At 38.3% G+C, this 23,225-nt stretch overlaps 1 protein-coding gene across 1 annotated transcript; it reads right to left on the reverse strand.

The window, feature by feature from the left end:
* Positions 1–1,870: 1,870 nt before the first annotated feature.
* LOC137075098 (uncharacterized) lies at positions 1,871–22,717 on the reverse strand. The gene is made up of 8 exons (XM_067443352.1): positions 22,677–22,717; positions 21,215–21,330; positions 12,715–12,753; positions 7,798–8,056; positions 7,362–7,507; positions 4,772–5,054; positions 4,518–4,657; positions 1,871–1,878 (listed from the first exon to the last, which is right to left on the reverse strand). Exons 1-8 carry the CDS (start codon positions 22,715–22,717, stop codon positions 1,871–1,873), a joined length of 1,032 nt encoding a protein of 343 aa, XP_067299453.1.
* Between the last annotated feature and the right edge of the window lie 508 nt (positions 22,718–23,225).

Consider the following 23,225-nt stretch of genomic DNA (forward strand, 5'->3'; position numbering starts at 1 on the left):
TGTAATTAAAAACAGGCCCAAAAAACACAATCTTCATCATGTGGTGAAACAGCGCCTTCACCGAAGAAGTACGCCTGATTCTGTAGACCTCATGCACCGATTATAGGTCTACATAGAGCTAAACCGGATCGAACTTTCAAGCAATAAACATGCTGCATAAGCTTCATTCCAATATTATGATTGCATAGATGAACTTTATTTTTAATATATATCCAGCTCAGGTGGGTAAGACATTGTGCGTTTGTTCCTTCATTTCACCACAGATTCATTTGTAAACAAGAGACTGAATTTGCAGACAGGAGGAGATTACATGTGATTGTATTGCATTGTTACAGATCGTTTGTTATCTATTGATATTGATATGATCTATATGTATGTGTCTAACTGAACATTACTTGCCACGCTGTCACAGGCTGGATAATCATTTATTTGTGGTGTTGTTGGTTTCATTGCGATTCGTAATCAGACTCGGGCCAGGGCTCGGAAAGCCCAATGTCCCAGAGCTGTGTTTTCCAGACGGGCTACCAAAGCGAATGGCAGAGGTAAGAAATAAAACTAAAATAATTACAATCCAATTAATTGCAGGAGGATAAGAGAAAAATAATTTTGTTTGTTTGATAAAGACGTTTTGCAAGCCCTGTGAGAGAATCATTCCGGGTGTTGTTTCTCCACACACTTTCAAAACAATCTCTTACGTGTACTCTCGGGGGAGCAGAAGCTCATTATTATATGCAAATCTTATCCAATCCTAGCCGTGGGCGTTTACTTCCAAGTCTTCAATGGGGCACACCCATAAAATCCAAACATGCATGAGAGAGCCTCAAAACCAGGATAGAAAATAGCCTATTACTTAATCATTGTGATGTCCGGCTACCCCAGAGCCAGTCAAGCAAACAGCTATCTTCTCCCAGGCAACCAGGTTAGTTTCAGTCACTGAGTTGATGAAGGTCACTATCCTGCCAGGGTTGGCCGAGTTGGCTGCAGATACTACAGAGGCAGTCAATCACAGAGGGTCAACCCAACGAAAGTGTAAGAATAAAAAGGCCCGTGAAAAGCATTCTACTATTTTCCATTCTAAAGCTCCAGTGGTATCAAGTCCTGTGAAAGTATGTAAGCGATTAACTGGCAGGTCATGCTCTCAGAGACCATTTTTGCCATTTGCTGTAATATTCACAGAGGCTGTCCCCAAGCTGCCCATTGACAGATCTGTTGAGGCCTCCTCTAAATGTCTTGCAGGTCTTATCAAGTCCACAGAAATTTCTGTCAGCAATTTGTCATGGCTACAGAGTTAAATTTTCCGGAAAGTGCAGTCCAAGAGCCCGCTGCCGAGAGCACTATCCCAGGGCCTGCTGCTGAGAGAGCAGTCCCAGAGCCCACTGCCGAGAGCACTATCCCAGGGCCCGCTGCTGAGAGAGCAGTCCCAGAGCCCACTGCCGAGAACACTATCCCAGGGCCCGCTGCTGAGAGAGCAGTCACAGAGCGCACTGCTGAGAGCACTATCCCAGGGCCCGCTGCTGAGAGAGCAGTCCCAGAGCCCACTGCCGAGAGCACTATCCCAGGGCCCGCTGCTGAGAGAGCAGTCCCAGAGCCCACTGCCGAGAGCACTATCCCAGGGCCCGCTGCTGAGAGAGCAGTCACATAGCGCACTGCCGAGAGCGCTATCCAAGGGCCCACAGGGCCTGTGCTCTGACAACACTGTTCTCCAGTCTACAACCTTCTTGAGCTGGTTATAGTGGCTGCTCTTTCTGCCTGTGATTATGTTCCTTATCTGCCTACTGTTTGGACTGTTCACCTCCTCACCATTCCTTGCCTTTGTCAGTTGTCTTGTTAATAAACCCCTGATCACTCATTCCTGCATTTGAGTCCTCTTTCAGAGAACTGTGACAGTAATGTCATACCATCATTTTAAACACAGTTAAATGTATCTAATATGATAAACAGAGCTGCATTACCTCATACTCATGACAAGAAAAGTGGAAATACCGTCAGCAACTGTGTCCCTTCATAATAAATGTCCCGCTGCTCGAGTGCAAACTGTGTTGTGTAAAATTGCTCCAGAGGCCTTTCTCAGCTCCTCAACACTTGGTCCTGCTTGCGTCATACTACAGTAGCGTTAATAATCAACTTCATGAACATGATTTTTGCCTGAGTCCTATCCAGATTCTTTCCCAACGGCTGTGAGGTGAAGAACACCTGTCCTACGATTCTGCACTCAAACTTGGCGTCATCAAACTATGCCTTTTGTTTTGAATAGGCGCCCTCTAGCAGACGGAAAAAAGTTACACAGTGTAGTTTTAACACAACAGATAATGTTTGTGAGAATTTTCGCCAAGAGATATATTTTAAAAATACTGTAATTCTTTGTATATCCAGATCAGGCACTATCTTAGAGGTATCTTTGTGCGCATGCTTCAGATGTTTCAGTCTGCATGAGGAAGATCTTTTTGTTTAATTCAGCATCTTGTAGAATTGAAAATAATCAAAGACATTTAGGGGCCAAGCCCCTCTTGAAATCGTTAGATTTCTTATTATTTTGCCACGCCTATGGCAGCTCATAGAACCGCTTGCGGGAAAGTTATGAAATTTGGTACACTGATAGAGGTCAATAACAATAGTAACCACACCAAATTTGGAGCCTCTAAATCATCCCCTCTAGCGCCACCAACCGTCCAAATTTTACTCATGTTTATGCTAATAACTTTTTAACCATAAGGGCTAGAAACAATTGTTTTTATTATTATTATTATTCCTTCAACTTTTCCTAAGACGTTGGTCAGATTTACATGAAAATTTAACCAGATCATTGTCAGACCATGCTGACAAAAAGTTATGGAATTCAAGTTGATTCGTCAAATCATTTTTGCTAAACGCGGAAATAAATTTTACGTACCGGTTATAAAAACACGCTAAAGAATATATCTCTGCAATTCTTTATAGTATTCAAACCAAACTTGGCACGTGTCATCACAAGCATGATCTGAGGCAACATGCAGCGTTTCGGCACAGTGCCACCTACTGGTCCAGAGATACGTAAAGTGGCTATTTTTATAACTTATGAACCGTTTATCCAAAAATCATAGATTCCGTTAGAATGCCCGTTAGATTCAGGGCGTCATTCCGAGTCGACTGATATCCAATTTTAGAATGTTTGCCATTTTGGCTGTCGGCCATTTTGAATTATGTGCTAAAATGCTGTATTTTATGAACGCATGAACGGATCGTTACAAAACTTGGTATGGGTCATCACCACCATGCCCTGAAGTAGCCTTACAAGTTTCAAAACAGCGCCACCTAGTGGATAATGTTTTTTTCAAACACTTAAAACTTTGGTGTGTGCTTTACATATTTTGATGGGAGTAACTTTTTATCTCCTGAATCCTTGCCGAGTCCAACGATACCAGATTTGCCAGGTTTTGATGTATGGTTTGGGCAGCGTGCTAATTAAGTGCTTATAAAACATTAGGTGATACCAAATGTCTTTACTCATTTTTGCAGGTTTTGCTGCTATCTTCCTTGTTTGCCTTTGTTGACTTGGCCCCGGTAATGGCTGCTTGCAGCTATATTTGATATTTGAAATTGAACAAAGATATTCGGTGTAATGTTTTCAACCCCCATCTCTCTTATCAGAAAGGCCATTTGGAATTCCTACAGACAATGAGATTCTGAAGGCCTGAAGGCCAAATGTGTGCCACACCTGAAGTACAGTGGAGGAAGTTTGGTCTGATTGGTCAGTTTGAATGTCTCACATTAGGGTTTCAGTCACATGGTCAGAAAAGGATAAAAGAAGATTGTAACTGTTGCTCTGTCTTTATTCTCTGGCTCTCACTTATATTGGGGGCCTTCTTTTTGGCTCTTCTCTTTGCACTCTTCTACTCTGTCTTTTTTGTCTAACTCACTCTCTCTCTCTCTCTCTCTCTCTCTCTCTCTCTCTCTCTCTCTCTCTCTCTCTCTCATGTAACATTCTATACATGCTGGGTATGATTAATGTTTATTATCATCTCAAACATCTATTTTGTTACTAAGTGTAAGCATAACCAGATTTTGTCATTAAATTCTTTCAATTACAAATGATTTGCTAACTAGTTTTGATTTGGTATTGACTTTGAAGTGGTACCTATTGCAATACAATATAGTCACATTAAAGCATCGCTCACCCACATATTTTGCTATTGTAACTGTGCTTATTTCCATCGTTGGTATAAGTAGTAGTGGGTGGTAAAGACGAGAAATGTACCATTTTCTACAGTCCTGCTGATAACGTTTCTTTAGTCATTCAGCAACCCTGTGACTCAGCCTGAACCACTGTAAGGTGATCCGCCCTTACAGATGGTGCCAAAACCTGGGATAATCTGATTGGGCCCCCAGGCGAGACCCCTAAAGACATCAGTCTGACGCAACTTTAAACATGACTGACTGAATAGGAACATGGTGTCAGCCAAAAAATTGTTTTATTGACTGAATCAGTAAAGAAATCAATACTAAATGGACATATTTCAACAAAGTATATTGGATCAGACCTTCTCCATAGACCTGCACCTCACACAGAGAGAGAGCCCTTGAATATCCAGGAATGATCAGGTTCACATATCGACCCTCCATTCCGTTACAAGTGTAGGTGGACGAAACACCAGCTGGAATACTAGAAATCACAGCACATCTACAGAGAGACAGAGAAAACTTAATTTAGACTTTATTCTTTCTGCACTTGTGTTTTCAGCCTTGAGGAATCAGGGATTTCTATGGATATTAAGACACTGAAAGAGGGTCTCACACAGGATTGTTGTTGCCATTGTTATCCAAAGAGCTTCCGACATGAATCTCTGCTCCATTTATTCGTTCCGGCATATAGTCTGGTCTGTTAGTGACGACCACTCTACTGACTTTGTAAATCTGACCCAGATCCAGCCTCCACCACGGGTTAGTCTCATAATTGGTTAACGAACACGCTAACCATGGGTGTGTGAAATAACCTGGATTGAAATCGATGGCATGTTCAGCGATCAAAATGCCATAGGTTGATGACTGTGTGACTCTTTTTCCTGCTGCCAAATTATCTGTAAAATAATCAAGTTAAATTTCATTTTATAAGCATTTACTTCATTTTAGGAATGCACTTCTACCAGATCTGTCTGGTTCAAAACCAGAACTACACTCTATAAATATATTTAAACCACTTGAATGCAATCAGTCAAATTCCCCTGTAGACCAGTAGGATTTGGGTCAGAAAAGGGGTACGGATGAAACATAGGACATGCGTACACACAGAAATATTCGGATTTAAAAAAACGTGCATGTGCACATCCTATGCAGTTTTTCCTTAAATAAGCACAATCAATTCTAAATGTAGCACAGCTTTTGCGGCTTCATGTCATGACCATAGTTGCCCATAAATAGTCCGTGAAATGCCCACATCGATTAATATTCATCGATTGCGAAATCATGGCAAACACAGAAAGGGCATAAAAAAAACTTCACTCAATGTGAAGTAGAAGTTATCATTGGCGAGGTGGAAAAGAGGAGAAAAATGTTGTTTGGAGGGCACAGTGTGGGCATTACTAATGCCAAAAAGGCACTTGAGTGGCAAAAGGTTGCAGACGGCGTAAATGCTGGAGCCTCACAACCTTGGACCATGGTTGAAATAAAAACGAAATGGTCAGACATCAAAGTCGAGGCAAAAAAGAGCCTAGTGCGCCATCACCAGAGTGTGTGTGCCATGGGTGGGGGAACGGGGTCACCGGAGCTGACCCATCTTGATGAGAATTTCTCATTTTCTTTCGGAATGGTTGAGACCAGTGATGCACGGATTGATCCAAAACGAGGGTACCCGCGTTTAAAATATCAAAAAATATTTTTAATGATATTCGGGTTGGTTCTGATCGCAGTTGGCTGGGTTGTCTGAAATAAAGATGACGCAGGACAAAATGCCCAACTTCCCAACACGTTGAACTGAGCAATTGTATCTTGTTAATAGGCTGTAACGCATATAGCCTAGCTCAGTATGTGTATCAATAGTATGAGTGTGCGATCTCTTGGAATGTATATGCCAAAATGAGTTTTGGCGTGCAAATGCTACGCAGTTTTTCGCGTGTCGCGTTCGTACGTATAATACACCATAAAGTGCGTATCATATGCACTCCAAAAACAGCATAGCATATGCACGCCAAAATGAGTTTTGGCGTATACATTCCACGACATTGCACACTCGTACTATTTATACGCGGAGCATTTACTACTTTTAAAAAATGCGGGTCAGAAAGCGGGTCGGGTAACGTTACAATATTTTCTTTTTTGCGGTCCGATTTGCAGGCGGGTTAGCTTAAAATGTTGGTCGGGTATGGGTTGTTTATATTGACCGTCACATCACTGGTTGAGACACGTCATGTTATTTTATCAAAAATGAAACAAACTAAAGGCATATGCATGAATACCATGATTCCGTAGCTGATGAAGAAATTTTTACTATGAAAACAACTTCCCCCAATGGACAATGAATGCATCTATCTATCTATCTATCTATCTATCTATCTATCTATCTATCTATCTATCTATCTATCTATCTATCTATCTATCTATCTATCTATCTATCTGTCTGTCTATCCATCTATCTGTCTATCTGTCTATCCATCTATCTATCTATCTATCTATCTATCTATCTATCTATCTATCTATCTATCTATCTGTCTGTCTGTCTGTCTGTCTGTCTGTCTATCCATCTATCTGTCTATCTGTCTATCTGTCTATCTATCTATCTATCTATCTATCTATCTATCTATCTATCTATCTATCTATCTATCTATCTATCTATCTATCTAATTGCAACTATATCTGCTCTGCCAGACGGACATGAGAATATCAGTTTTCTACATTATTTTGTTCTGTTTACCATATTATTTATGAGGATGAATTGCATAACATTCCAATATTATTGTAGAACATATTGCAAAAAAACATACTTTTTTTCAAATATGTGTTCATTTGCATTTGTGTTGTATTTTTGTTTGATTTAGTTTGTTTTATACTGCAGGTCTATCAAACGGGTGTTCGTGTAGGCTGTTAATTGTAACACTTACTTTGTGAAGTCTTCATGTTATTTATGAGAGGCAGTATTGCCACTTCTTTTACACAACGGTCTACACTTTCACATACATTCACGTACTTTCATGTGTTTCTTCCATCTGCCGACGTGTCTCATTTCACCTGTTTTTGTGCGTACGCCTGGGTCAGAGCTTGCGTGATGGGCCGCACATTTTCCTGTCAAATGTGCTTTTTATAAATACTAATTATTGCGTAGAGAGCGACCTATGCCTTCTTTTGTGCGTACGCAACGTTTATAAATGAGCCCCCAGGTTGTTATGAATTACCTGGATAAGCCACATAGACTTCCACCTCAGCGAGAGTCAGATACCTATCATATCCACGAATAACCACAGATACATATCGTCCAGCCATCCTATTACATGAGAAGTTGCTGGAAGCTCCTGCTGGAATACTAGGAATTACAGCACATCTGGAGAGAGACAAGGGTGTGAGTTGCTTTTGCTCATTATGACTTGTATTTTCTTCTTTCTAAATTAAATTCATGCACAATATGTTTAAAAAAAAATGTTTTCAGAAAAGCTGCAAATGCAGTTTTTGATTCCTATCAACAGGATGTTCTGTATAACCGGTCAGAGTTATGATCAGTGAACAGTGGAGGCAAACAGTTAACTGGTTCTAAAGATGCTTTATAATAATCTAAACAGTTACCAGCCAACTGGACAGAATCTCTGTAAATAAGAATATATCAGAGAGACTCACATGGGGTTGCTGAAAGCATCTGAAGAGACATTTCCGACCCGAATCTCTGCCCCGTTTATCCTCTCGCTGCAGCAGTCTTGTCTGTTAGTGATGACCACTCTGGTCACGGTGTACACCTTCAGCAGATCCAGCGTCCACCACGGGTCGCTTTGTAACGGTGTATGTGTAATGGTGGAGGGATTCATATCCAGAGCGTTTTTGGGATATTCGTTTTGTAATACCGCCGACTGGCTGGGTGTGCCCCATCCTGCTATGTTCACTGGAATACGTTCATGGGGAAAAAAACAGTATATTGTAGAAAGTGCTATACAAATAAAACTGTGGATAAGAGTATGTCTGATGATGACTTCACAGACTATGAGTGGAAGAGAATATTGAATAACACAAGTAATTTATTTATTTATTTATTTGTTTTTATTAGAGAAAAAAATATAGCAAATAAAAAAATATATAGTAGCTCATACAATGTAAGTGATCACTGACATACATACACGTATAGTGGATAGAAAAACAAAACAATAACAAATAGAGAGAAACTGAATATAAATATAGTGATGTATGCAGATACATTTGGTAAGTTTAAGCTATGGAATATTTTAGTGATATAGATGTATAGAAGGGTAATTTAAGATTCTCATAGTAATAGTAATACATTTATACTTGAGGTAGTATCCATACCAAAAAATAATAACAAATAATAACTGTAGTAAAAGTAATGGTGGTAGTAGTGATAGTAGCTAATAGTATCAGTAGTAGTGATCGCTAATAGTAATAGTAGTAGTGATAGTAGCTAATAGTAATAGTAGTAGTGATAGTAATAATAGTAATAGTAGTAGTGATAGTAGCTAATAGTAATAGTATTAGTGATAGTAGCTAATAGTATCAGTAGTAGTGATAGTAATAATAGTAATAGTAGTAGTGATAGTAGCTAATAGTAATATTAATAGTAATAGCTAGTAGTGATAGTAGCTAATAGTAATAGTAGTAGTGATAGTAGCTAATAGTAATAGCTAGTAGTGATAGTAGCTAATAGTAATAGTAGTAGTGATAGTAGCTAATAGTATCAGTAGTAGTGATAGTAATAATAGTAATAGTAGTAGTGATAGTAGCTAATAGTAATAGTATTAGTGATAGTAGCTAATAGTATCAGTAGTAGTGATAGTAATAATAGTAATAGTAGTAGTGATAGTAGCTAATAGTAATAGTAATAGCTAGTAGTGATAGTAGCTAATAGTAATAGTAGTAGTGATAGTAGCTAATAGTAATAGCTAGTAGTGATAGTAGCTAATAGTAATAGTAATAGTAATAGTAGTAGTGATAGTAGCTAATAGTAATAGTATTAGTAATAGTAGTAGTGATAGTAGCTAATAGTAATAGTAGTGATAGTAGCTAATAGTAATAGTAGTAGTGATAGTAGCTAATAGTAATAGTAGTAGTGATATTAGCTAATAGTATCAGTAGTAGTGATCGCTAATAGTAATAGTAGTAGTGATAGTAGCTAATAGTAATAGTAGTAGTTATAGTAGCTAATAGTATCAGTAGTAGTGATAGTAATAATAGTAATAGTAGTAGTGATAGTAGCTAATAGTAATAGTAATAGTGATAGTAGCTAATAGTATCAGTAGTAGTGATAGTAGCTAATAGTAATAGTAATAGTGATAGTAATAATAGTAATAGTAGTAGTGATAGTAGCTAATAGTAATAGTATTAGTGATAGTAGCTAATAGTATCAGTAGTAGTGATAGTAGCTAATAGTATCAGTAGTAGTGATAGAAGCTAATAGTAATAGTAATAGCAATAGCTAGTAGTGATAGTAGCTAATAGTAATAGTAATAGTGATAGTAGCTAATAGTAATAGTAGTAGTGATAGTAGCGAATAGTAATAGTAGTAGTGATAGTAGCTAATAGTAATAGTAATAGTAATAGCTAGTAGTGATAGTAGCTAATAGTATCAGTAGTAGTGATAGAAGCTAATAGTAATAGTAGTAGTGATAGTAGCTAATAGTAATAGTAATAGCTAGTAGTGATAGTAGCTAATAGTAATAGTAATAGTGATAGTAGCTAATAGTAATAGTAGTAGTGATAGTAGCTAATAGTAATAGTAGTAGTGATAGTAGCTAATAGTAATAGTAGTAGTGATAGTAGCTAATAGTAATAGTAGTAGTGATAGTAGCTAATACTAGTAGTGATAGTAGCTAATAGTAATAGTAGTAGTGATAGTAGCTAATAGTAATAGTAGTAGTGATAGTAGTGAATAGTAATAGTAGTAGTGATAGTAGCTAATAGTAATAGTAGTAGTGATAGTAGCTAATAGTAATAGTAGTAGTGATAGTAGCTAATAGTAATAGTAGTAGTGATAGTAGCTAATAGTAATAGTAGTAGTGATAGTAGCTAATAGTAATAGTAGTAGTGATAGTAGCTAATAGTAATAGTAGTAGTGATAGTAGTGAATAGTAATAGTAGTAGTGATAGTAGCTAATAGTAATAGTAGTAGTGATAGTAGCTAATAGTAATAGTAGTAGTGATAGTAGCTAATAGTAATAGTAGTAGTGATAGTAGCTAATAGTAATAGTAGTAGTGATAGTAGCTAATAGTAATAGTAGTAGTGATAGTAGCTAATAGTAATAGTAGTAGTGATAGTAGCTAATAGTAATAGTAGTAGTGATAGTAGCTAATAGTAATAGTAGTAGTGATAGTAGCTAATAGTAATAGTAGTAGTGATAGTAGCTAATAGTAATAGTAGTAGTGATAGTAGCTAATAGTAATAGTAGTAGTGATAGTAGCTAAAAGTAATAGTAGTAGTGATAGCAGTAGCTATAATACACATGACAATAATTAGCCTAGAAATGTAGACGCACCCTAGCGGCAGCAAATGTAATTTGCCGCGAGTGTCGTCTAGCAACTCTCAATAAACTTCTGAGCTGTAATCGCCTAACTCTGGTCGGGCCAATCACATCGTGTATAGAGTCGGTGGGCGGGGCCATAATGATGATGCCCGAGTTGCGCGTGCACGTAAACACAGGAACTGGCGAACGGCGGTCTTTCGAATCAGCTTTGACCGCGACTCTGGAAGACTTGGAGTTAAGCTTTTCTCTGAGAAAAGAACAAAGAACGGCACTGAAGTCATTCTTAAGAAGGGAAGATGTGTTTGGAGTTTAGCCGACCGGATACGGTGAAAGTTTAATCCGTCAACTAGCTCTGCTTCACCTTCGTTGCTCTGGTTGGTTAGCACTATCCTATCGCGGGCAGAGGGACTTTGAAAGACAACCGTTTATCCGCCCCTCAGATTGAGCTGTTAATGGAGAGTTTCCAGACCAAACATCTTGATGTGGGTCTGGCTTGTCAGGCTAGACAATAATAACAGTAATAATAATAATAATAGATGTAATGGTAGCATTAGTAATTCATTTTAATATAAATCATGATAGTGAGGAACCGATTAGACCAGGCAATACAGTAATTGTGGAGGGACACTATGGTCTAGGTCTGGGAGCCGCACAAAGTAATTTGTGACATTTTATTTAACAACTGCAGCTCGATCCGCACATCATGACACCATTTCTATGTCATTACATGTGCGCAGTCCTTTCCAGTTTGGGTTTTTGGTCCAATCAAGTGTTTACATGTTCTCTTGATCAGATTTGAAAAGAAATAAACCTCCTTTTTCAGTCCAATCAAAATGTTATTCGGATCGATATCAATCAGATCAGTGTATCACTGAAAGGCCCATGAAGGTTTTTCGGTCCAATTGAGCTGTCAATCTGATTACTGTGGATTATTTTGTAACGCGCGAGTGCAGTCTCAAGCGTGTGTCACGTTTCTATGGCAACCCGAGCTTCCGCAGTGACTGTAATGACTATTACCAAATAATATGAATGAACCGTCTTGTTTAATCTTAAAGTTTTGGTGGTCAGACTCGGCTCACAGAGATTATAGCAAATACATAATGCTAACGTCAGCGGCCATGACACCCAACGAGCAATCATTAGTCCAAAACGGCAAACAGTCAAAGTTATTATGCGAGTTACCTCGAGTTGAAATGCAAAGATGCGTCATCGTATTTTCTAGTATTTTTTTCTTACTTGGCCTACCAGATCGGTGGATATAAGTGTTTGGAGTAAAATTTACATATGCGGTTTAAACAACCAGATTCATTTACACTTGTCCAGTTTTGCATGAAATGCATCCCAGTCCACCTTCTGGATTGGTTTGAGTGATCGGATTTATATCTGCCGCAAAATAATTTTGGAAGGCATTTATTTCTGGTCTTTTCACAATCAGCTCAGATAAAACTAATGAAGTGAGCAGGTGTAAAAAGGTCCTAACACCCCCAGTTGCGCTGAAGGAACTCTCGCAGCTGCTGGTGGACACTAAACACCGACCACAACACTGCTTGATTTCTCTGTACTGTGTTTGTTATGGCAAGAACAGCCAGAGGTGATGATAAGATTTTTTTTTTCTCCCTGGTTGTGCTCTTTTTCTCATTTCCAGATTTATTGACTTGATTATTGCTGCTCTTTCACTCGCCGGGAACAGGTTTAAAGGGATAGTTCACTTTAAAATGAAAATCCTGTCATCCTTTAGTCCCCCTCAAGTTGTTTCAAACCTGTATGAATTTCCTTCTTCAGCTGAACTCAAGGGTGATATTTTGAAGAATATCAGTAGCTCAACTTTTTTTTTTTTTTTTTTAACTTTGATGCTAGGTTTTATTAATTAATCAAGATTAATTATAGAAAAAAATGTCTGATTAATTAATGTTTTTTAAACGAATGACAGCTCTAAAATGAATACCTTGAGCCATTTCTAATGATTTAATTATTCTGCACCTACTTTACTTTCATCTTTAAATCTGTTGGTATTTCAATTTCCAAAATAACTAACAACAGATGTGATGATGCTTAATTCATCTAATCTTACCTTCTTTTTCATCTGCCTTCATTTGAGCCAAGAAAAACCCTTGAAATGAGAAACAGAATATCAGGCAGTGTCAATAGACTTAAATTGTAGTAAAATCAAATCACCTTTATTTATACATTACTGATCGTTTCAGAGCAGCTTCACAGTAATAAACAGGAAAATAACACAATCAATGAGGCAAATGTCATCAAATATGAGACAAACTCTATTTCTGCTGTAAAACTGAACTTGTCTTATATTTGGAGATGAAAAAAAAAAAAAAAAAACTTCTGCAAGAGAACTCAAAAGCATTTGCATGATTTTTTTTTTTTTTTACATGATTGAAGGCCGTGTCTTCACAATTGTTCCCCTTTATAGAATGAAACACCCCTTTGTCTGTGAGGATTTCCAGTCAGGATTTAGACCGTATCATAGTACTGAGACTGCTCTAATTAGAGTTACAAATGATTTACTCTTATCATCTGATCGTGGTTGTATCTCTCTATTAGTGTTACTCGATCTTAGCGCTGCATTCGAATACTGGAATACTGTCTAACACTCGATGACTGCTCTGTCAAGCCCTCGTCGTCAGTGAGGAACCTGTGTGTGCTCTTTGATACCAATCTTTCATTTGAAAGCCACATTTCTAGCATCTGTAGAACTGCAAAAATATATCTAAATTACAGCACATGCTTTTAATGCAAAACAAACAACTTTGAATTAAATTGTTGCGGTATCTGATTGTAAATACACATCAGCCATGACTGTTGACATTGTTTATCTGTGGGAAGGCTATGAAAAGTCCTGCACAGCCTGGAACATGACATCTGTGATGATCCGTCGCTATCGTCACGTGACGCTTGTTTATCTGCTGAACTCCCGACGGCTGCGCACTTTTTCCGTGGTATTTTTCACAAACAAGATTTACATATGAAGGAGGAGGCAATGATGTTTGAGACTCACTGTATGTGATGTCCATGTACTGAACTCTTGTTATTTAACTATGGAAAGGTAAATTTAATTTTTCATTCTAGGGCACCTTTAGCTCCCCAGTACTTAAGCGAGCTCTTAACACATTATACTCCATCACGTCTAATGCGGTCTCTAAACTCTGGCCAGTTGATCATACCTAGAATATCTAAATCAACTGCAGGCGGTCGATCATTTTCCTATTTAGCTCCTAAACTCTGGAACAGTCTTCCTAGCATTGTTCGAGAAGCAGACACACTCAGTTTAAATCTAAAAACACTTCTCTTTACTATGGCATACACATTGAACATCATCAATTTCTATAATTTAAATGAGTTAAATGATTTTTAGGCGGCATTATCTAGGTCAGCTGGAACTGGAAACACTTCTCATAGCACCTGATGTTCTCGTTACATCATAAAAAGAGTGGCATCTACCCTAATGTTCATCTCTTTGTTTATCCTGAGGCATCAACAGGACATCCTCAATAAACCTGTCTCTGGCACAACAACTCCAATCTTTTGAATAATCTTATTTATCTCATATGAATTCTGACCTGCAAAGTTGCCAGAATTATAATCATACGCTGTTTGTTCGTCAGTCAGAGGAGAACTGGCACCTCGACTGAGTCTGGTTTCTCCTTAAGTGTTTTTCTCCATTTTGGCCCTGAAGGAGTTTTGGTTTCTTGCCACCGTCGCCTTTGGCTTTTGGCTTGCTCAGTTGGAGACACTTACATTTCAACTATATTACTGATCTGCCCGCATTGACACTATATGATAATTGAAATAAGATGGATAACATCACCGTTTTCACCAGAGCGACTGTTCAGCCAAATAAAATCCTGCTGCATTATTTTCCTGTTAACACTGTGAAGCTGCTTTAAAACAATTAGACTTGTAAAAAGTTTTATATAAATAAAGGTGACGTGACTTTATATTATAGTTCCTCTGTTAGTGATCTACATTTCTGTTTCCAGCCTCATCTTTCAGACAGACCCAAGATTTGAAAAGATGTTTCACTTACCCAGTAAAAGTGACAGAGTTCTGAAGAAAACCCTCATGTTCACTTCTCGAATATTTCTGCTTGTATTTGAGCACTGAAGGAAAGTTGTTCCTGGGAGTGTTTGAGAGAGAGAGAGAGAGAGAGAGAGAGAGAGAGAGAGAGAGAGAGGTGATAGCATAATGCAAAGTTTCAGCTTTACATACCAGTGTGACTTCAGTCAGGTGTGTCACATGAAAATATTTCTCCACCTCCATTACCATATTTCTCTCTCTCTCTCTCTCTCTCTCTCTCTCTCTCTCTCTCTCTCTCTCTCTCTCTCTCTCTCTCTCTCTCTCTCTTTGACTGGAGCTGGAACATTTTTCACAAAAAACAGGGTAAGCCTATGATTTTTCATATAAATCTTTTAAGTATGTCTATAAACAAGTGAACAAGCTATAATATAAATATATTAAGTGATAAATGATATCAAAAATAGCCAATGCAGTGCCAATAAAGTCAGGTTAACAGTGGCACATTGACTTGTCATAAGAGACATCTACTATCACCAGCTGTTACTGTAATAGCTGAGAGTAACTATAACTCTACTGCTTTTCAATCAGATGATCCAGGATTTGTAATGTTGTTTTAAGATGCTATATAAATAAAAGTGACCTTGACCTTGACCTTGACCTTGACCTGGGGTCCATTCTTCGTACGTCTCTAACTCAGTTAGCTGGATTTGATTGTTGACGATGATCTCGGATTGTTTGGTTCTTCGACACTCATCCTGGACTTGCTGTCATAGCAAAAGGTCCATAAACTTAAACCTGCTCGAGAGCTTATTTCATATAAACAGGATTAGATCGCATCTTGAGGTGATACTTAAAATATATCCCCACTGATACTTTATTACAAGAGTTCATTACTGAACCAGGGGCAAGAATCATTTTAAATAACATTAATACTTTATTATAAGAATTCTTTACTGAACCAGGTGCAATCATAATTTTAAATAATAATAATAATAATATAAAAGCTTATTTGAAAATATTATAATGTTGTGTAAAAGGTGCATATAAAACTATAGATACGTTTATAAAGGTCCACAAATTTGTGTTGTTTTTTTGTTTTGTTTTTCTCTCAAGTTTTTTTGCCAGGTGTCTTTTTTAATGATATGATGTCATTATGGCCCCATTTACACTGCATGGTTAGAGTGACCCAATTCCGATTTTTTGGGGAAAAAATGCATGATTTCCGATATCCTCAGATCGGATTCAGGCCTCACTCATATGTGGTAATAAATCCGATATGATTCGGATGCGTGCATTAGCGTCTGCCATGTAAGCGGTCAGATCAGATATTCCCCAGTAAATGCGAGTCGTACGTCGTTGAAAAAAGGACGGAGGCAAATGACGTCAACTCAGGTGGACACAAACGGCGATCCAGTGTTGCCAAGTCTGCGGTTTTCATGCGGAATTGGGCTACTTAAACACAGTTTTGAGTTGCAATTGGACGGGTTTTGTTGTGAAAACCTGGCAACCCCGTCAAGGGCTCTCCTCTTTTTCTCCGCCTTAAGAGAGAAATGTTTTGCCGACTTTAAAGATGTGTGGATCAGTGCAGACAGCAAAACATTGTACAATCATTTTGTCTGCGTCCATTGCATATCGCGCTGTTTTACTTCCTTTCACCAGTTAAGAACGTCTTGGGCTATATTCCCAGTGTACAGTATAAATGCAAATATCGGATACGGGTCGCTTTTGAAAAGATGATGTAAGCGGGTCGTCAAAAAAATTGGATATAGTCACCAAATCGGAATTGTGCATCAAGACCTACAGTGTAAATGCAGCCTATGTTGTCTTGATGCCAGCCAATCGCTGCATTGCTGATCGTGGTTTCGAGTATCGATCATCTGCCCTCTTCAGGGAACACAAGAAAATGCAGAGATCTCAGATAACATATTTCAGATGTTATAATCAAATCTGCAAATTCGTTTGAAGAACCAAATTAGCCAGAGATCAGTTATCACGATTAGAAGATCTGGGATCTGGCAAATCATCTCAGATGTATTAAGTGAGGTATGAAGAACGGACCCTTATGTTGAAGATCACGTTATTTTACATATGCAACTACTTACAAATGACTGCTTGTCTTTTGTGTCCTTTCGCCCATGTTTTGATCTGTACTCATTCAGAAGATGTGTACCGTATTTCTCGGACTAAGTCGCTCCGGAGTGTAGGTCACATCAGTCAAAAAATGTGTCATGAAGATTATAAAAACATATATAAGTCGCACTGGACTTAAAGTAGCATTAAGGCAGAAGCGCGCACACGCCTGCTCCCTTTGCATAATCGAGCAGCAGAAAGGAAGCTTGATGTAAGTGAGAAACTTGTGAGGGACTGGTGAAAAGCAGAGGTTACTTTAACTGTAATGAAGAAAACAAAGAAAGCTAATCGCGGACTGAAAGCAAGATGACCAGAGCTGAAGGAAGCGGGAGAGGCTCAGCCGCGCGAGACAAGCGCTGTGTGAATCGTTCTTGGCTGCATATTTTACTACATGCAATTTGTAATAGGATTTTCTTCTTGGGGGGCATTTTATTTGTGTTCAGTCTTTCTAAGTTGTTGTCTTTAAGTTAATATTTCCGTTTTTTATATATATATATATATATATATATAATATATTATATAATATATAATATAATTTTTTTTTGTTTTTTTTTTGTTTTTTTTTCTGGAGCAGCATAGAGCGCTCTCTTACGCCCGTTTCACACATACTCCGTCTGCAGTGCGTGCGGTGTGTATTTTTTTCCGTACCCATGTAAACGGATGACAGCTTTCACACTGCACGCGGATGCGGTCCGTCAGTCCGTTCCCGGTGCGTTGCGTCTGCAGCAGTGAGGCGATCGTTTTCGTACCGAGTCTATTTTTTGCTGCGCTGCGCTGCGTTGTTGCTGCATTAAAGTGATAGAACATTGTTCGCATTAAAATAAACATGTACTGACGCGAAAATCTAGTAATTTCACCACAGATGCATATCATTTAAAATATACTCTTGTTTCAAAGTCAACAAATGGCTTTTTTTCCTCAAGTAAAGCAACAAAACAACACCTTACCTGGCATTTAGGTAAAAAAAAATGTGCCATAATGGAGAGCACTCGTACTTTCTTGGAGGTGAAAAGCAAAGTTCTTTTTGCCCTGCAGGATTTCTTTTAAAAGGGTGTAAAAACGAAAGAAAAGACGAGAGTCGGCTGTTTTTGAATAGACTATTGTAAGTTTCTAATTTAAAATGTTTGTGATTTAAGGCTATAACCTATGTTTAAATGTTTTGCCACTTGTGTGAGCTAAATCTAAAGTATATAAATATAAATAAATGAATTTAATAAAATGTTGTTTAAATGTAGTAGCCTAGACTACGTAACCTGACTTCTATTAAAGAGTAAACAAAAAGAATTGGAATTCTGACGAGGCATGTTCAGTAAAAACGTTTGGATTTAAATAAAAAATAAGGAATAAATGCTGTGTTTGTGGTGTGCAACAGCGGATCAGATGCGGACTGCAAACGCAGCATATGTGAAAGGACTATAGGGTGTGGGGCTCCTGCAACGCACACGCAACGCAACACGCACCGCACACGCACTGCAGACGGAGTATGTGTGAAACGGGCGTTACAGCTGTAGATGGAGCTATATGTTTATTCTTGTCAGTCAGTATGAATTAAATTTTATATATAAGTTGCACCTGACTAATAAGTCACAGGACCAGCCAAACTATGAAAAAGTGCGATTTATAGTCTGGAAAATTCTGTGTTTAGCAGAAAAGCATTTTCACAAATATCGGAAAATTCTGTGTTTGGTGGGGAAAGAGTTAAATGATTTGAACTTCATTTGTACTTTGAGATTTTTGCATTTGAGTTTTTTGCATTTCCCCATGTTCCAGTGTCACGACATCCGAGTACATTCCCTTTGGCGATGCACCTGGAGATAAATCTCTTATGCAAGTCTATATCATATTTACATAATCTTAACAAAAATGGTATCTTCTGGATGTATGGTGGTGATATTACTCAATGCAGAATTAATATACAGGGGTTTGTGTAAGGTTCTGATATTTTAACAGATTTTTAGATTTAGAAACAATATGTGAAGGAGTCTAAAAAAGGCTGCAAAAAGGCTGGTTAAGTTTAAGTTTAATATCTCAAATGTGTTTATGATGGAGAAATGCACATATTCTTTTGCTAGGTTGCTACTTTAAATCGTTATAATAATACTTTATACAAGTTAAAATTACTTTAAAAAGTTGTGATAATGTAATGTAAAATCCTAAGTTGCCATGATTTACTGATCAAATCATACTTTATGTAATACAACCTTAAATAATACATCTTAATTTGGAAACCTTTGTTATCTAAAAAACAAAAAAGATGTAAAAAAAACAATGCTGCCCAATAATTTGTATAAGTCTTAAAACTGACGAAAGGAACAAGTAAGCAAATACAACCTTATGGCAAATAAATACAAGCTTCTACAACCCAAAGATCTGAATAATAAAATATGCAAAGTATGGAGAGGACAATTTCTGAAATTAAAACAGATATGTTAACATTTTACATGTTCAGTCTGTTAAAGTTTGTATTAGGTATGAGAACAATGTGTTACTTTTACAGCATTTATTCATTTGTAATTTTCTACAGACACTTAACATTTCAAGTTGTATAAATAAAAATGTATAAATAAGCATACTGTTACAAACTGTGGTGCAAATGTCAAACTCATGAAGGCGCAGGAGAACTTGGAACAGGAATCTTTAATATAAACACTCAGGAACATACAAGACACCACTTGACATGAACGTCGACGGACCAACACTGAGGGGAAACTAAGAACTAAATACACAGGGTAAATGAGGTGATTAACAGGACACAGGTGATGGCAATACTAATTAGGAAGACTATGTGCCACTGTTAACCTGAGAAACTGGGTCACGGGGGCTGAACTCAAAACACAAACAGACAGGTATACATGTAACATACATTAACATTAAACATTAGTATACTTATAAATTAGGATTCGATTAATTAGATTATTTTTCATGATATGCACTCACCTAAAGGATTATTAGGAACACCTGTTCAATGTCACCTGTGCAATTATCTAATCAACCAATCAGATGACAGTTGCTTCAATGCATTTAGGGGTGTGGTCCTGGTCAAGACAATCTCCTGAACTCCAAACTGAATGTCAGAATGGGAAAGAAAGATGATTTAAGCAATTTTGAGGATGGCATGTTGGTGCCAGACGGGCCGGTCTGAGTATTTCACAATCTGCTCAGTTACTGGGATTTACACACACAACCATTTCTAGGGTTTACAAAGAATGGTGTGAAAAAGGAAAAACAAAGTATGCAGCAGTCCTGTGGGCGAAAATGCCTTGTTGATGCTTGAGGTCAGAGGAGAATGGGCCGACTGATTCAAGCTGATAGAAGAGCAACTTTTACTGAAATAACCACTCGTTACAACCGAGGTATGCAGCAAAGCATTTGTGAAGCCACAACACACACAACCTTGAGGCGGATGGGCTACAACAGCAGAAGACCCCACCGGGTACCACTCATCTCCACTACAAATAGGAAAAAGAGACTACAAATTCCACAAGCCCACCAAAATTGGACAGTTGAAGACTGGAATGTTGCCTGGTCTGATGAGTCTCGATTTCTGTTAAGACATTTAGATGGTAGAGTCAGAATTTGGCATAAACAGAATGAGAACATGGATCCGCCATGCCTTGTTACCACTGTGCAGGCTGGTGGTGGTGGTGTAATGTTTCTGATCATTTCACAGTCACCAGATCTCAACCCAATAGAGCATCTTTGGGATGTGGTGGAACGGGAGCTTCGTGCCATGGATGTGCATCCCACAAATCTCCATCAACTGCTAAATGCTATCCTATCAATATGGGCCAACATTTCTAAAGAATGCTTTCAGCACCTTGTTGAATCAATGCCACGTAGAATTAAGGCAGTTCTGAAGGCGAAAGGGGGTCAAACACAGTATTAGTGTACACAGTAATCCTTTGGGTCAGTGTATATTGCATTAATTATTTTAACCTTATTGAAAAGTATTGCCTTTCATATGCTGATATTTTCAACAATAATGCTAATTTCCTCTGTTACACTGCTCATGAAATGCACAAGAAAGGGTTAAGCCTGGTTAAGGTGCACTTGAAAAAAAGCCTGCTTTAGTAGCGTGTTGTTGCCGCCATGTTGAAGAGATGTTGTTTTTTTCCACCTCGATTCCAAAACCCCTTTGTTTGTCTTTCCTAATACAGACAAACTTGTGAAAAGTTGCGGTGAAAAAATTACAGAGGACAGTTGCCAGAACCTAAGAGAGTACAATACTGGGTTTACACAAAAGTTTCTGCTGAAAGTCAGAGCAAGTGGTTTGTGGATCAAAACACACTGGGCCAGCTGACCAATCAAATCACATTTCGTATTTATTTGGATATTAGCGTCAACATCTGAGACTGAAGTGTGAATCAGGGGTCTGCGAGTGAACTGGAGAAGGTAACATTGTTGCGTACTGCATTCTGGATGAAACTCCAGACCAATGGTGTCATCATAGTTGACCATCTTGTGAGGAGCTGCAGGATTCAACCCTTGGTGAGAGGCAGCAAGTAGAACCATCTCATTGAGGCAACTAGGGTACGGAACAGGGGGATCATTTATAAATTTGCGCCAGAAAAGGCATACGGATGAAACATAGAACATGCGTACACGCAGAAATATTCGGATTTATAAAACCATGCACACGTACATCCTATGCAGTTTTCCCTTAATAAATCACAATCAATTCTAAATGTAGCACAGCTTTTGCGGCTTTATGTCATGCCAGTAGTTGCCCATAAATAGTCGGTAAAATCCCCACAAGTAAATATTCATCGATACTTCACTCAATGTGAAGTAGAAGTTATCGTTGGTGAGGTGGAAAAGAGGAGAAAAATGTTGTTTGGAGGGCACAGTGTGGGCATTACTAATGTCAAAAAGGCACTTGAGTGGCAAAAGGTTGCAGATGGCATAAATGGTGTAGCCTCAAAACCTTGGACCATGGCTGAAATAAAAAAGAAATGGTCGGACATCAAAGTTGAGGCAAAAAAGAGCCTAGCGTGCCATCACCAGAGTGTGTGTGCCATGGGTGAGGGAACGGGGACACTGGAGCTGACCCATCTTGAGGAGAATTTCTCAATTTCTTTTTGAATGGTTGAGACATATGTCATGTTATTTTATCAAAAATAAAACAAACTAAAGGCATATGCATGAATACCATGATTCCGTATTTTTTTTGTATTTTTTACTATATCTATCTATCTATCTATCTATCTATCTATCTATCTATCTATCTATCTATCTATCTATCTATCTATCTATCTATCTATCTATCTATCTAATGCCGGCGGACCCGGGTTGGAGTCCAACCCTAAGTGGGCGGTTCGATCAGGAGGGGTTACACAGACAGAGGCAGGTGGAGAAGAAGTAGTAGGTGTAGTGGTGAGGTGATGACGAACAGCACGCACAGCTGAACTCTGCATTGTGTCAACAAAGAAGGCAACAGACAGGCAAGTAAGTGATAAAGATGTTTATTAACGGCAGAGTGTTGGTGAACAGTGGGAACCTGGCAACTTGCAGATATATATGGTGAATTAGTTGATGAAGATTTAGGTGGGTATTATTTGAAGGTGACGATGGAGACGAAGAAGGAACACTCTGCTCAACAATCTCAACAATGGTGACATAGTTAATGCTGTAATGCATGCTGGGAGTCATGGGTTTATACTGTGGTGTTGGAGCTAAAATCTGCTGTACAGGTTTTGATCAGGTTTAGGACAAATCTTGCCTACCCCTGGCTTAGGAGGTACAAAAATACACCCCGGTGATGGCCGCTAATTAAGATTTGAAATCTAATTAAGAAATCTAATTAAGATTTCTTTAGCCCAATTCGGACATGTTTAGATTAACATGGTGAAGTGGGGGTAAAGTAATTATTACCAGAGGTTCTCTGTGATTTTAGTCCCGTCTGAATGTGCCATCTTGGTAATCATTATGGACAATGTCAGTGAAGATTACCGAGACTTTTAGAGTCTGGAAAAATGACCTGGGGTAATACTAATCCGGTTCGAATGGACCAGCTTTAAAAATGGATGTTAAAATGCCATCATTTCCTGTTTAAAAGTATTTTGCGAGCTTGGAGGCGCTTGAAGCATTCGGTTGTGTTGTAGGTGGTGGGACAACTCTGTGACAAACCTCCAGTATTTTCCACATATCATTTAAAGCAAAAAGAAGATCAAAAGCACTTATTAGAGGCACAGAATTTATTTTAGCTCTAGGAAAATGTCTTACCAACACAATCCAATTAGAATCGTTAGACTGGACATAACTGTTTTATTAAACACACACACACACACACACACACACACACACACACACACACACACACACACACACACACAAATAGGAGACAGGGTTCGGACTGGTGCTCATGTTGAGTGTTTGCTCACGGGATAACAGCAATGTCATATGCACATGACGATAAGCATA

Source organism: Pseudorasbora parva, chromosome 1 (genome assembly GCF_024679245.1).
Source record: "Pseudorasbora parva isolate DD20220531a chromosome 1, ASM2467924v1, whole genome shotgun sequence".
Classification (NCBI taxonomy): Eukaryota; Metazoa; Chordata; class Actinopteri; order Cypriniformes; family Gobionidae; genus Pseudorasbora; species Pseudorasbora parva.